Source organism: Medicago sativa, chromosome 2, assembly GCF_051527215.1.
Source record: "Medicago sativa cultivar Bolivia chromosome 2, Bolivia_mono, whole genome shotgun sequence".
NCBI lineage: Eukaryota > Viridiplantae > Streptophyta > Magnoliopsida > Fabales > Fabaceae > Medicago > Medicago sativa.
The window spans coordinates 35,818,418-35,832,899 of NC_140750.1; the positions used below are offsets into that span (position 1 = coordinate 35,818,418).

General features: G+C 33.6%; 1 protein-coding gene across 2 annotated transcripts; it reads right to left on the bottom strand.

The window, feature by feature from the left end:
- Positions 1-7,835: 7,835 nt before the first annotated feature.
- Positions 7,836-14,257, bottom strand: LOC146946574 (protein PHOX1-like). 2 transcript variants are annotated; one of them, XM_085744592.1, is made up of 3 exons: positions 11,537-14,257; positions 11,220-11,459; positions 7,836-8,146 (listed from the first exon to the last, which is right to left on the bottom strand). In XM_085744592.1, exons 1-2 carry the CDS (start codon positions 13,566-13,568, stop codon positions 11,311-11,313), a joined length of 2,181 nt encoding a protein of 726 aa, XP_085600718.1. In that variant the 5' UTR covers positions 13,569-14,257; the 3' UTR covers positions 7,836-8,146; positions 11,220-11,310. The 2 variants fall into 2 exon arrangements, with proteins under 2 accessions (XP_085600718.1, XP_085600717.1); XM_085744591.1 differs by having other exon boundaries at positions 7,836-8,252.
- Positions 14,258-14,482: the final 225 nt, after the last annotated feature.

The window sequence follows — 14,482 nt, forward strand, 5'->3', positions numbered from 1 at the left end:
TGAGTGTATTTTTGGTTGGAAATTGTAGAATTCGGTGTTAGAAGGGTATTTTAGTCATTTTGAACTTAGGGGCATTTTGGTCATTTTGAAAGCAGGGGTAATTTTGTAATTTTTGTTGGAGGTTATTTTTAGTGCTTAGTGAGAGTTCTTATTTTACTAAGTGTTGGAGCGTGAGGTAATTATTTAGTTTACCGTTAAGTGATCGTTAGTGTTATATTTTACCGTTAAGTGAGTAGTAACATTTTTGAGGTTAGAATAGAAATGGGTTAGGCCCATTAAGGTTTGTGAGATAAGCTCAATTAAGTGAGCCTATATAAACTAATGTTAGTAAAGAGTTAGGTTTTTTCACCAACATTTTTCATTTGAGAAGAGAAGAGATAGAGGCTAGAGGGAAGAACAAGAACAAGGGTTAGAGGCAAGAGGGGATTCATCATCTAGGAGCTAAATTGAAGCTTGAGTTAGAGATTCTTGGTGCTAGAGGTAAGAGGGTTAGATTTCAACCATAATTCATAACTTTTCATTTCTACCCATTTTGATGAATTGAATCTAATTGTTGTAAATTCGTGCATGATTGTTGTTGTTATGTTTGAGAACATGATTTATATGATAATTGTATGTTAGTATGTGAATTAACATGTTTAAACGCATAGTTGTTGGTGCTTTGTGTTCTTGAGCAAGTTTGATGAGAATTGAAGTTGTGGTATTGAATTGTGCATGAATTTATGTTCATTAGTTGTTGTTATTGATTTGGAACATGTTGTTGTTGAATTGGTGCTTTGGGTACCAAGATTGATGAATTGATGAAGAGATTTTGATGTTGTTGTTGATTTATGCCATGAGTGTTCCATTTTATGAAGTTGTTGTTTTAAGAGTTTGATGAAAATGGGTTATTCATGGTGGATTGTGATTCGTGATGAATTAAGGTGAAATGTTGGTGTTGTTGTGTTGGTATAAGTTTAATGAAATTCTGTTTTTAGTTATAAGATTTGGTTGTGAAAAGTTTTGGGAAGAAACTTAGGTTTTTATATGAAGAGCTAGTTAAGTGATTTTGGAATGAGAAATGATGTTTCAAGTTTTTTTAAGTGGTGGTTATAAGGGGTTTAATAATGGGTTAAGTTTTGGAAATGATTGGGAAGTATTGGAGTGGGATTATGTGACTTAAAAGCAATTATTTGAGAAAATTCGTATTTGAAAGTTGATTTCTGCATAAACTGTTGCTGTCATAATCATGAAGCGATTTCACGAATCATGAGGCGATTTTGACAGCAACATCAAATTTTTCTGTACAGTTTGATGCTGTCAAAATCATGAAGCGATCTTATGGATCATAAAGCGATTTTAACAGCCCAGAAACCTCAAAAATGCATTTGTCTTCAATCCAATCGTTTCTAAACTTATTCCTAAGTATAGGGACTTCTCTCTAATCATCTAGGGGTACTTTTATGAAAGAAATAACTTTGTTTTAAGGGTTCTTGTGTTACTCGACATTAAATGAAGTAATTATGAGATACACTGTGTGAATTTTATGATTCTATTGTATTTGGCCGGTGAAACGCCAAGACATCCTCTACTACACTCATATGTGGCCTAGGGGTATGCTTAGTTGAGGCATTGGAGCTTATCTACTTGGTTTTTACTTAATGTTCAATTATTTCTAAAATGTGATGTAAGAGACGAACTTTGATGAAAATGATTTTTGAGAGCCAATTGCTTATGAACCCTTTATGAATAGATTAATATGATTATGAGATGATGTATGAATGGTTGTTGAGTGATGAATATGATGTTTGTGATCATATGTTGTATTTGTTCCTTTATTTGGATTGTAAGGAATTATGTGGAAATGTGGCAACTATATGTTGATTTATGTGGAGAAGATTAATGATGTATATATGTGACAACTATATGTTGATTGAATTGTGGATGTTGTTGGTGATTGTATATATATCAAGTGGTGGTGAATTGTTTTCGATGCATATATATACTAATTGAATGGTGATGAACATGTTTATGTTATGTTGTTGTTGAACATGTTAAATGTTGATTGTTGGTGGTGAATTCATACATGCTAATATTGATGGTGATCCTGTTGGTGAATGCATGTATGCAAAATGATGGTGATGGTGAGGTGATTATTGTTTGTGTGAACATATGCATTGAGTCGAGTCATATGTTCATGCATTCATGACTGATGGTGGTGGATTTTATATCCAATTGAGGTGATTATGATGTTTTTGTTCATCGAAGGTGACGACCTTGAGATGATTTGGTACCGCATGCATCTAGAAGAATCTAGAACATTGCATGCATTTGAATAATTGATGAGTTGTGTCATAATTGAATATGTGACTTGGTGAATTTGTGCATTGGTGGATTTTGATGAATGTTGTGATTGTGTGGATTAGTGTATATGTACATTTGTGAATTTTGTTGATGATTGGGAATAATCGAACTATGCTCTAATTTCATGTTTTACTTGCTTGTGCTTATACACTTGGTGAATTGAATTACATTTGAGTTGTACATGATGATTGAACTTGTTAATTGTTAATTGACATGGTTGAAATTGTGATATGTGTATGATACACTTGTTGATACGAACTTGGAATGATGATATTGAATGATATAAGTGTTGTGAATACTTGTGAATACATGTATGACTTGTTATCCTTCGTTCTTGAATATATCTTCATTTCCAATATTCTTGTTAATTCTTTTTGGATTATGATGATGTAATGCTAACCCTCAGTGGTTTACCACCTACCTTTCCGTATGGACGGGTAGATGGAGTGCAGGATGCTTAGACTATATGCTTGATGTTGCCGAGGAGCGGAGTTCCTCTTTTTATGTGCAAGTGTCTAGATTAGGGCTCTGATCTAGGGTAGTACTTGCATGTTAGATTTTGTTTTGACTATGAAGTTTGGAGTTGAGATATTATATGTATCTGAGATCGGAGGATGTATTTTCTTATCTTGAGATTTGATGTTGTTTATGGATTAGTGTATATATGCATCGACAATGTTGGGCGGACCGGCAATGATGTATGGTACGGAGTGTTGGGCGGTTAAGAGCCAACACGAGAGTAAAGTGAGCGTAACGGAGATGAGGATGTTGCGTTCGATGAGTGGTAAGACTAGACAGGATAGGATTAGGAATGACACCATTAGAGAGAGAGTGGGGCTAGCACCTATAGTAGAAAAAGTTGGTAGAAAATAGGCTTAGATGGTTTGGACATGTAGAGAGAAGACTCGTAGATGCCGTTGTAAGAAGAGTAGATCAAATGGAGGAGAGTCAGGTTAAAAGAGGTAGAGGAAGACCTAAGAAAAGATTTAGAGGTCAATGAGTTGGATCCAAAGATGGTTTTTGATAGAACACTATGGCGTCATTTGATCCATGTAACCGACCCCACTTAGTGGGATAAGGCTTGGTTGTTGTTGTTGTATAGAATCAAGAAGTTGAAAAATAACGCCACAAAATCATGAGTCATATCAATAAGTTTGTCATAAATAAAACACCATAGTGTTGTTTTGTCCTATATCTCTTCAACTTTGTCATAATACTTTTCATTATGGTGAGATTGTTCCTATTTCAATAAGATATAGCTTCTCATTATAACTTGGTGCGTGCTTATGGGTTTGTTTGGCTTGAAAGAGCTTTGTTGCGTGCTAAGATTGTTGTTAACATGGGGTTGTTGAAATGTGAATTTGACTGTGTTGGCGGTCGATTCATTCGTCGTATTGAGAAGTAAAAACTCACACAAATCCGCTTTGATCCTTTGAATTCTTTGTTGGTTAATGAATTGTTAGGGTACAAGCTGTTTGGGACTCGAAAGAGTCGTTAATGCTTGCTGCTGATGGTGCAGGGAGTTGATGGTACGTGATCCGTTCTATGTTAACAGTCGGTTTGACTTTTAGTTGAGACATCCTCTATTCCTTACAAGTCATTTTTGTCTTAACTTAGAAAAAAAAGAGATATAACTAATTTTTTGATCACTAATTTAAATAATATTATAAAAAAGAAAAAAGTCGTAATACAATACTATAATTGGAAGTAAATTTTTTACACTAAAACTAAGGTTATGTATGACCAAACTTTTTCAGGTCTTAAGTTATTTGTAAGTCAAAGTTAAAATTAATTGGTGATTATTATTCTTTTTTAGCTCCACAGTTATTTTTAAGCTAAAAGTAGTTTAGTAAAATATTTTTTTAAAAGCTTAAAATATATTGATCATCTTGAATCAAATTAGTGAGATTCAATTTGATCAAAAAATTTAGTGAGATACAATACAACTTTTAGTTTTTTTTTTTTGACAGCAATACAACTTTTAGTTTTGTATAAAATGTCTGTACATAAAATTAAATCTATATATTTTGGTATTTTTTTTTTTTAAATTCTAACAAAATTGAAAGAATAACATGATACTATAATCACTAAAAAAACAAGATACTTGATCATATACCGTTTAATTGTACTTAAATAAGTCATCTTCTCATCTCCCCTAAAACCCTTGTGTTGGAATTATATTACCATTTGAAAACGGACATTTTATTAAACTTCATTTTGCAAAGAGACTTTTTTGTTAAAAGTAAATTTGTTCTAACATAATTTATGTCCGGTTTTTTTTTTTGTAGGGAATTTATGTCCGGTTTTTTTCTTCACAAACATAATTTTACAAAAATATTGTTCGTTTGGATACTAAATAAAAGTATTTTTGATGTGCAATTACACACAGAAAAAGTTTTATAATTTACTATTGATATTAGTTTTGTTCTCGTTAGAAAACACAAATAAACTTTTTAGATGGACGATGATAGATAATCTTCAATGATGGTGATGGATATTCTGTGTGGTGGTGGGTGATTGAAGTAGGAAAAATGAGAGATCATAAATTAGGTTCTTTATATAAGAAGTGAGAGAAAGACTTAAAACTAGTTTTTAATTCAATTCTTTAATTTATATGGTAAGTGTGTATAGATTGATATTGTATGGTTAAAATAATAAATGATACTTATATACAAATAAATAATAATATTATAAAACAAACTTTTGTTGTCTTTTTCTACCTTTTTTCTATGGAAGTCTTTTTCTACTTTTTCAATATGGTTATGTTCAATGGAAATGGATTCCTCTATTTTTTGTTTTGCATACGTCTATCTTCTTCTGAAAATGGATGACGTAAAAGCATTAACATGGTTGCTTCTGTCTCAAGATTTTTGCAAAAAACTGCATTTTGCAAATAACATATAGTGCAAAATACCTTTGTCGGTCTGGGGGTCCAAAACGGTGATCCAAACGCAAACACTATGTTTGGCAAGACGGAACTGCTTAGTTGCTTATAGCTTAAAACAATTTATATAGCTTATTGAGGATAACTTATAGTGTATAATTTACTACCACTAAAATACAACTGTTTTTTTTGTTAAAATTGGGGTATGAGATTTTTTTATCAATTAATGTAGTATGACCATTTTACAATTGCCCTCAAGAGAATTTGAACAATGTTTCTTGAGGTCAGAATTTGAATTATTTCTTATTTTGAAGGCTATCTCAAATTGTTTCTAAATTTGAATTGTTTTTGACCAAAGAATCATCATCTGAATTTTATCTCAAATTGTTAATATTTTATAATCTTAAATGCATTTTTGATCCATTTATTTTAATTTATGTGAAACAAACATAATTTAATGCGCCAACTTAAATTTAAATCAATAAAAGAGACTGTGTAAAAAAAATTATGTGTTGCTAGCACACCTTTTTTTTAACTATCAAAATATAGAATTACACTTTTTTTTTCATGTTGAAAAGTCTTAATAAAGCTTGATGCTATTATTTTAAGGGTTATGCTAACCGATGCCCCCGAGACACTGGTTAATTATATTAAAAAAGGAAATTATTACCAAAAAAGGAAGTTTGTTTGACTATTTATGGATTAATCAATTTTCAATGCAATAAATACTATATAATTTCCTTTTTTAGTATACTTAACCAGTGCTCCGGGGCACCGGTTAGCATTTCCCTGATTTTAATAGTGATTTAATGTTAGTGAAAGAAATTAAAATATCAGTTAAAGAAATTAATAATGAATGTAGTTTTATGTATTCTTATCAATAAATGAGAATAATAAGCAGCTTAATTAGTGAGAAAGAAAGTTACATGTAACGATTTTAATCTCACCTTAGAATTTTTTTTTCTTCATATAAATTCTGAAAAAATTTCAGCTATTCATTTTTCTTAATAATTAAGATTATGATATGATCAAGTAAATCTCACATTTTTTTTGTAGGGTGAAGAATCAATAAAGCTTTAGAATAACGTGATTTTGGTTGGTGTGGTAGGATAAGAGTTTGCTTTCCTTATAAGTAAGGTACAAAGATGGTTGGTTTGTACACAAAGTAAGGCACGACCCTTTAAAGCTTTTACAGTCCACACAAGTGAAAATAACAGCATAACTACTTGTTTCATAAATAAGATCATTGGTCGTTTGCTTCTAAGTGATAACTGAACTTAACTCGTATTAAAGATTAATAATAGATAGATATAAGCTAAAGAGTTAACTGAAACGTGACATAGATCTAGATGCAGTCTTAGTCATAAAAATCAATAACCCTAGCATGCCTTGTGCTAGTGATTAGTTAGTGATATATTAAATATAGTTATTTAAATATCACTTTTCTTTTATTTTGTTTCTAATATTTTAAAATAATAAATAGTTGATAAAATATATAAAAAAAAAAAATTCTTGTACTCTTTTCAGTCCCCAACATTATATGAGGATAAACTGTAGAGCTGAAGAGATTGTTTTATATTTTTAATAATTATTTTTAAAATTTAAAGACGGTTTATTATTTTCGTATACTTTAGAAATTAAATAGAAGAGAAAATGAGAAGTAAGGAACTATATTAGTGGTTTTTTTTTTGTTCGTAGACAAAGTGACAAACATCACCTGAAACTCACACAATTGTGAGGTTTCAGATTTCAACCTGAATGAAGATGTCCAACCTAACAATATCGATTCGATATATCAAATATCAATATAAAAGAGCTTAATAATACCAAGTTTATCCTTGGATAGAAGTTTGTATATCGCATTCAAAGCAAAGTAAAAAACTTTTATTGCTAAATAAATTTTTACTTTATACTTGGTGTACTGTTTAAGTCTGTTGGCTAAGCTATATTTGTCTTCAACGACAGTTGGCACCATGGAGTGTAGTAGTGGCTAGTCACTCTTCTCTGCACACAGCCTCATAGCGATGCTGTGGCGGGGCAACGTCCCGGAGGAGTGATGTAGAACGATATACATCATCCCTTCCTGCCTTGTACACGATGGAACAAGATCGATAGATGGGTTTCATTCTTGTAACCTTCTCTATCTGCCTCACACATCAATAGTCTCATGTAAGAGTATTCACACGCCCTGGTGCAGGCTACAATATCGTAACAAAAAGGAAGTCAAACAAGACAGCCCTGGTCCAGGCTACAATATCGTAACAAAAAGGAAGTCAAACAAGACATGAATGTGTTGAGTCGAACCAGAAATTAGCAGAGGATAGGGTGAAAGAACTCGAGTCTATCATTTTTCAAAAGAATTTAACGTCAACCATTGATTTATTTTATTCCGCTTATCTGGTCCACATGACTTGAACTTGAGTTGTCGACTTTAAGAGGAAATGGAGAGGATCTGGACCCATACGTACACACACAGTTGGTAGTTATGGGTGGTGTACGTCAATGATCAGGACTTGGAACTGGATTAATGGGATTGTGACTGGATAACTATTTACATGTGTGGTAAAACACATAAAGAGTGTGAATATCAAACATGTAGTAAAAGAAATGATAAAAACTGAGCCAGTTTCTTTAAATTAAAATTAGATTGGTAAGTTCAATAATCTAGTACAAGGAAATCTCATGAATTAACACTAACTCAACAAGTAGTTTACAATGGATAAATTACAGAACAAGGAAAAAACAAGCATTCTAATATATATCTCCCAATGTTTTCTGTATAAACTCAAATTAATCCTAAACCTAACCATAAAGGGAAGGCAATATGAGCAATGACAGAAATTCAGTTAAAAGCAATTCCTGCATCTCTATCTTCCCAACCTGTAAAGGAACTCGCAAACTCCTACATTCCTGGAACACCTAAGCAATCGCAATGCAAAGAATATTATTTTTTTTGTTCCTTTCTTCTTTTCTATTACTACAATGTTGAACTAGAAATCAAATCCCAGAAAATAGCAAAACAAACCTGCAGAATAACATAACAAAGATAATTGTCATATTTTATGAACAAAATCCAACGGAATAAGCTAATATCATTGAGTAATGCTAATCATACACAAAAGTTCAAACAGATGTCACACAAATATTCATTGGATTTAAAGTCCAAAATGAGCAAATCAGCATTTTAGTCCTTAAAATTGTTAGGATCGGTCAATTTAGTCCCTCAAATCTGCAAATTAGCAATTTAGTCTCCTTGTAAATTAAATAATGTCGTAGTCATTTTTCCAATTTTAGCAACACAATTTTAAAGGTTTTATACTAATCTTGATACACCAAGAGGCTATTTAAATCATATTCAGGATTTTTATTGATTTTGATGAATGTTCACTAAAGAGATTGGGGGAGCCTTGGCGTAGCGGTAAAGTTGTTGTCACGTGACTGAACAGGGTAAGGCTGCCTACACAACCCAAAAAATGGTGGTACCCCTTCCCAGACCTTGCGTATGTGGGAGCCTTGTGCACCGGGCTGCCCTTTTTTTTAACTAAAGATATATTTCAATTGAGGGACTAAATTGATTGGTGTTCTTAAATTTAAGGGACTAATTTGCTATTTCATATATTCAAATCATATGCAGGTATTATGCAAGGGGGGGTTGAACTCTCTCCTTCCATACCACTCCATTTATTAACTCTCTCACCTCAACTACCAATCTAATCATATATCCCCTTGTTTTCAATAAGTTGTTTCCATAAGCTATCCTAAAGAGCACATTGAAATAAGCTGGAAACAACTTATGGGCACATCAGAAACTATTTTCATATGTTTCCGAACACTTAAGTTATAATTAAGTTTGTTGAATCCAACCAAATTATAATACAAACTATACATGTTCAAAACAGTCATCTTTCTAACTAATCTTCATAGTGGCACATAGAAGAAGCAAATATTTGAAATCATTACATAGCTTAATCCATTTCCATTAATTCAGTGTGCTCCATGACTCCTATTGATTCAATTGAAAATTCAATCTTGAAATATAATTTTTCAATGATACATGCACAATAATTGACCTAGGGCAATGAAATCCATTAACTCGATCCAAAGGAAGTTATACTTATTGTATCGAAGGTCGCTTTAATCTTCGAAAAAACAGATCTGCCAAATTTCTTGTGGTGTAATCAAAGCAAAAACTATTTTATTTTTTTTGTGAACAGGAAAACACCTCTAAAGGGATTCTAATGGAACTAGATAAGGAATAATGAGACCAATAAAGTTTATCCAAGTCAAACCTCACTCTATAACTTAGTAGTGTATTGATATACAAGAATTGTAATGGATATAGAAAATATCACAAATAGAAAACAAGTCTCACACGGGTGTTCGAGAAAAACCTAGATTCTCCTACCTCTTTTTTTTTTTTTTTTTTTTTTCTCTTTCTGACAAGCAGGTTCTTCTACCGCTGAATCCGTCTGAAATCAAAAGTGTCTCCCTAACTCCCCATTTGTTATTTAATCATCTACAGTTTTATTATAATGTTAGACCCACGGTTGTTAGGAGCTACAGGGGGAAATAGTGAAAATACTCGTTCACAAGAGAGAACTAAATGATGGGACAGGTGGCAGTAGACTATTGGTTAGTATGATGGTTATAATGGAAGTTGAAAGGGCAAAGTGGAGGGTAAGGGATATTTTGGAAAAGGCATGGGCAAGCATCATGTTTAAGGCAGGAGTTCATCTCCTGTTTTCTTCACTTTTATCGTTGTTTTCTGTTTAAGAGGGATAGACCTCAAATTGTAAAGAGCAGAGCTATATTATTCCTTATTTCTGGTATCAATATATTTTGGTTCCTATCAAGGTTTTAAATTGTGGTTGTGGTTACACTTTACACTATGGACCTTTACATTGCAGTAAAATGAGGAAATGCGGTCAAAATTGTGGTTGGGACACCAATATGGAAACTTTGAAATCCGCAATTGCGGCTGCAGACCTCAATTTAAAACCATGGTTCCTGTCATATAATTTAAAACCATGGTTACAAACTCTCTCTTCCCAGTTTTTCTTGCCCCCCTCAAATTCTCAAATTACAACTAATTGCCTACTTGACACAGTAACTGTTTTTAACTATACATCAAGGATTAGCCATGTCTCCGTGTCCGACACCCATATGACACGTGTCTACCAACTCAAACAAGTGTCTCAAAATACTTTTATTTCTTTCCTTAGACACACCTTAGAACTCTTCAGTCACAACTTAGAAATGTCTATGATAGTAATGGATACCTCTTCTAATTTTTCCTAAATAGATTTGAACAAAAAAACTTCCAAAATATATTAGCATTTCAATTAGGCATTTGAAGATTTTTCGTATATGCACGTCTTTTCACACGCACGCATCTTCTGCAGTAGTTAGTTACTAGCATATCTTGTTTCAGAATTTCTGTTATGTACCAAATTGCTCAATTTAGATATTTTATAAATGATCTTCATATTTATTTATTATATTATATGTGTGCATATGTATCGGTGTCCTATGTTATTGACATTAGCATTGTCGGCATGGCTGTGTCTAAACAGTATCCGACATCCGTGTCAGAGTCAGTGTTTCATAGGTTTTTAGAGACTCCTTGTGAATATAGTATTCTGTTATCAACCTCCCCTTCCTGTTTCAAACCCTCTTAATGGGTGTTCTAATAGCAGATTGAGAAGTAGTTTCCAACTTTCCATAATCACGTAGACTAATGCTATATACTGAAGTCCTTATTGGGAATTTCATTTGCTAAATCTAACACCAATATTCTACACAATACAGCTACTTATCATTCTCATATCTGTAAGAAGCTTTTGCAAGATGCACTCATAGCTTCACATTTTAAAGAAATGTACGTATCAGAGAACAAATCATGCACATAAACAAACGCAGGCAATTAAAACACTACTTTCAGAGAAGCAAATAACGGGAATGCTATCAGTATAAGTCTTAGACTCTCAGTTACCTTATGATGACAATAGCAATTCAGGCACAGAAGCAACCTATGTGAGTGCTGGCTCTATGATTCTTCAACAACTTGAAGAAAAGGAAGCAACTCATACAAGCTCAAAGGCATGGTAAATCTTCGATACTCTTCTTCTGAACAAGGGTTCCAAACGAAAGGATGAAACTCCTTTCTGCAACTTTTTAGCTTCATACATCTCATTCCATGCCTGTACTATTTCATCAATTTTGAAACCTAGGCCTGTTAGAAGAAGTGTTAGTATATATGAAAACATATCTATTCAAGTAAAAACTTTTGAGCTACGAAAGATAAATTACCATCTACAGCAGTGTTATTTGAACAGTGGTTTTTCAACATTACAGCTACATCTGTTGGAGAAGCTCCTGCATGTTCAAACTTCTCAATCGCAGCTTCCAATGATTCATGCCATACGGGTAGCCCTAATTTGAATTCCACAAGTGAGCGTTCATACAGCATAGTACCCCACAAGAGATTTATCTGTGACCTCATGTTTGCCGCCAGCGCTGCAGTTTCATCTGATGACATATTTTTAAATAAGCCATCCAGCCCGGTAGTGGAGGCTTCACTGAGCTGCTGCTCTTGCGATTCTTCCCATATCAGCATTCCTTTTTCCATATTCTCCTCAGCATTGTTGTAAAGATGAAGAACCTCTGTGGAGGGCCATGTCGGTAAATCTATATTACTACTGAGTGCATAATACCAAGAAAGTTTCGCTTGTTCGAATCGTTGCTGACCAAGAGCAAGAAAGCCTTCGTAAAAATCTGACTTAATTTTAATGGCTGCTTCAAATTTTTCTCCAGCTTTTGCATATTCTTTCTGCGCCCATTCATACGAACTTTTAATTTGTTCATACATATGCTCTCTAGAAGAATCTTCTTCAGTTAAATACACTTTCTTCCTTGCCCTAGACATATGCACATTTCCCCAATTGAACAATGCTAGAGCTGTCATCTCTTGGAACTTACCTCCTGCCATGTCAAATAGGCCTTGTGCTTCTTCACTTGTAACTGTCTCTTCCACAGCCTCTGAATAGAGTTTCATCCCAAGTTCATGAAAGTCTAAGTATCTGTCGGATTCAAACCCAACGTGATTTTTGAACAGTTCTGCGAACTGAATTATCCAATCCTCAACACAAGATGAGCTAACAATTTCCTTTGATTTCACCACACAACCGTTCTTAGGGGCATTATCCATTTCAACCTTTTCCACATCATTCAGACGAAGTTTCTCATAGAATGGATCGTGATTAGGATTAGCTTCTACTATATACAGTCGGATAGAACCCTGTGATCCTGTTTCAGCCCACTTCAATTCTTCATCCGAAGTGATTGTGATCAAGTCACCTTCTTGATCTCTATATTTGACAAGAACTGCTCCAAGGCTTGGGAACCTGTCACAAATAATTTCTCTTAGTTGAAAAAGGCTGCAATTAACCGGCAATTGAGCCCATCTTATATCATCACCAAAAACAAGTTTTGCTGTTTTCTTAGGTACATCTACGCTTCTACCATTACTTTTTTCTTCATTGACCTCCTTAACATCCTCTTTCTGCTTATCAATTTTTTCCTTGGCTGCCTTCTTTTTCGATTTATTACGCTTTTTCTCTTTGAGATGATCGTCCTCAGCCTTATTTGGTGCAATGTTGTCCTCCTCTTTCTTCTCTTCTAGTTTCTCCTCGGCTTGCTTCTCTACAATTTCATCGGAAGCCTTCACCTTCTCTTTTTTGCTCTTTTTCTTGTGTTTCTTTTCTTTCACTGCCTTTTCGGAAGGCACGTCAAAAGATGGTTCAACATAATCCGGAGGCAACTCAATTTTCTCATCATTTACTCTTAACCCTCTATCTTCAAGTGCACTTTTCACCTTATCCGAGATCTCCAACGCCATGATATTATTCGGCTCCATCTTCAAAACAGCACTAACATCTCTCAATGCTAAATCCAATCTATTCAAAGCCTCATAACACCTCGCTCTCTTCAACAAAGCTTTACCATATTTTGGAGTAACTTCAAGAGCCAAATTGCATTCATTAATCGCCCTAGGGTACTCACCAAGTCCCATCTGCATATAGCACGCAGCCATATTACTCCGCACATACGACACATCTATATGATTTCCCGGAAGCAATTTGAGCGCTTTCTCATACCTTACCATAGCTCCTCGAAGATCCCTCTTTTGAAACATCTTATTACCTTCTTCCTTCAACTCTTGAGCCGTGGCAATAAACAACAAAGTATCATTATCATACGCAGTCGGACTTTTATCACCGTCGTTACTATGATTCCCATTTTCCTCACTTGTTTCTCCTACTTGCTTCTTTTTCTTCCCCATTTTCAACCCACCAATCAAATAGTAAACACACTAATCCAATCCAATCCAATATATTACAAACCCTCCTAATTCACAACACTCACAGTTCAATACTTCAATCAACTCAACTCAAACACATAAGAAGAAAAAAAAAACACTATTTTTTCCTTTTGCATACACAAGACAACCAATAAAAAACCAAACACAAAGGTTTTCAAGAAAGAAAGACAATTTACTATGAAACAAGCTCAAAACCTCAAAGTTGTATACAAGAAAAACATAACCAAAATGATATAGAACAGTAGCAGCTACAAAGAAACAAGCTCAAAACCATTGAACAGAAACATACCCATCTCTCCAAATCAGGATTTGTTTCTTCTGACACAAATCCCAATTCAGAGAGGAGACAAGAACAACCCAACTCAGATTTGAATGTTGAAAATCAAAAACAAGAAATTTAAAGAAGACCCAGAATTTGAAATGAATGAAAAACTTATCTGGGTGAGAAATTATGAGAGAAAGGTTCAAACTTTGGAATCTGAAGTGTGAGAAATGGAAGGAACCCAACAAGAACAAGACATGTTATGTTATGTTGTTTGCAACAACATTTTCACATTCTTGACGTGAACGCCACAAAAGAAAGAGAACAATATAAGATAATGTTGAATTTTTTTTTTGTTATCTGAAAAACGAGAATCTGAAATTTCTTACACTCTTCTTCTTCTTTTTATTTCTTTAATATATTCTTTGAGAAAAGCATATGATAAAAAAATTAATGGGTCCCATCTTATGGATCTTATAAAGAAAAATGATATCGTATCTTTTGGACAACCTAAGTGGAAGTAGCCATGTGGAACCAACTAAACTAGAAAAACCAATTCACAAGTTTGTTTTTTGTTTTTATTTATTTATTACTCGCTTCGTTTCATATTAAG

Coding starts and splice junctions, on each gene's coding strand:
- LOC146946574 (XM_085744592.1), bottom strand. CDS start 13,568: ATGGGGAAGAAAAAGAAGCAAGTAGGAGAAACAAGTGAGGAAAATGGG. Junction 11,460..11,536: donor AAATAACACTGCTGTAGATG/GTAATTTATCTT, acceptor TTCTTCTAACAG/GCCTAGGTTTCAAAATTGAT.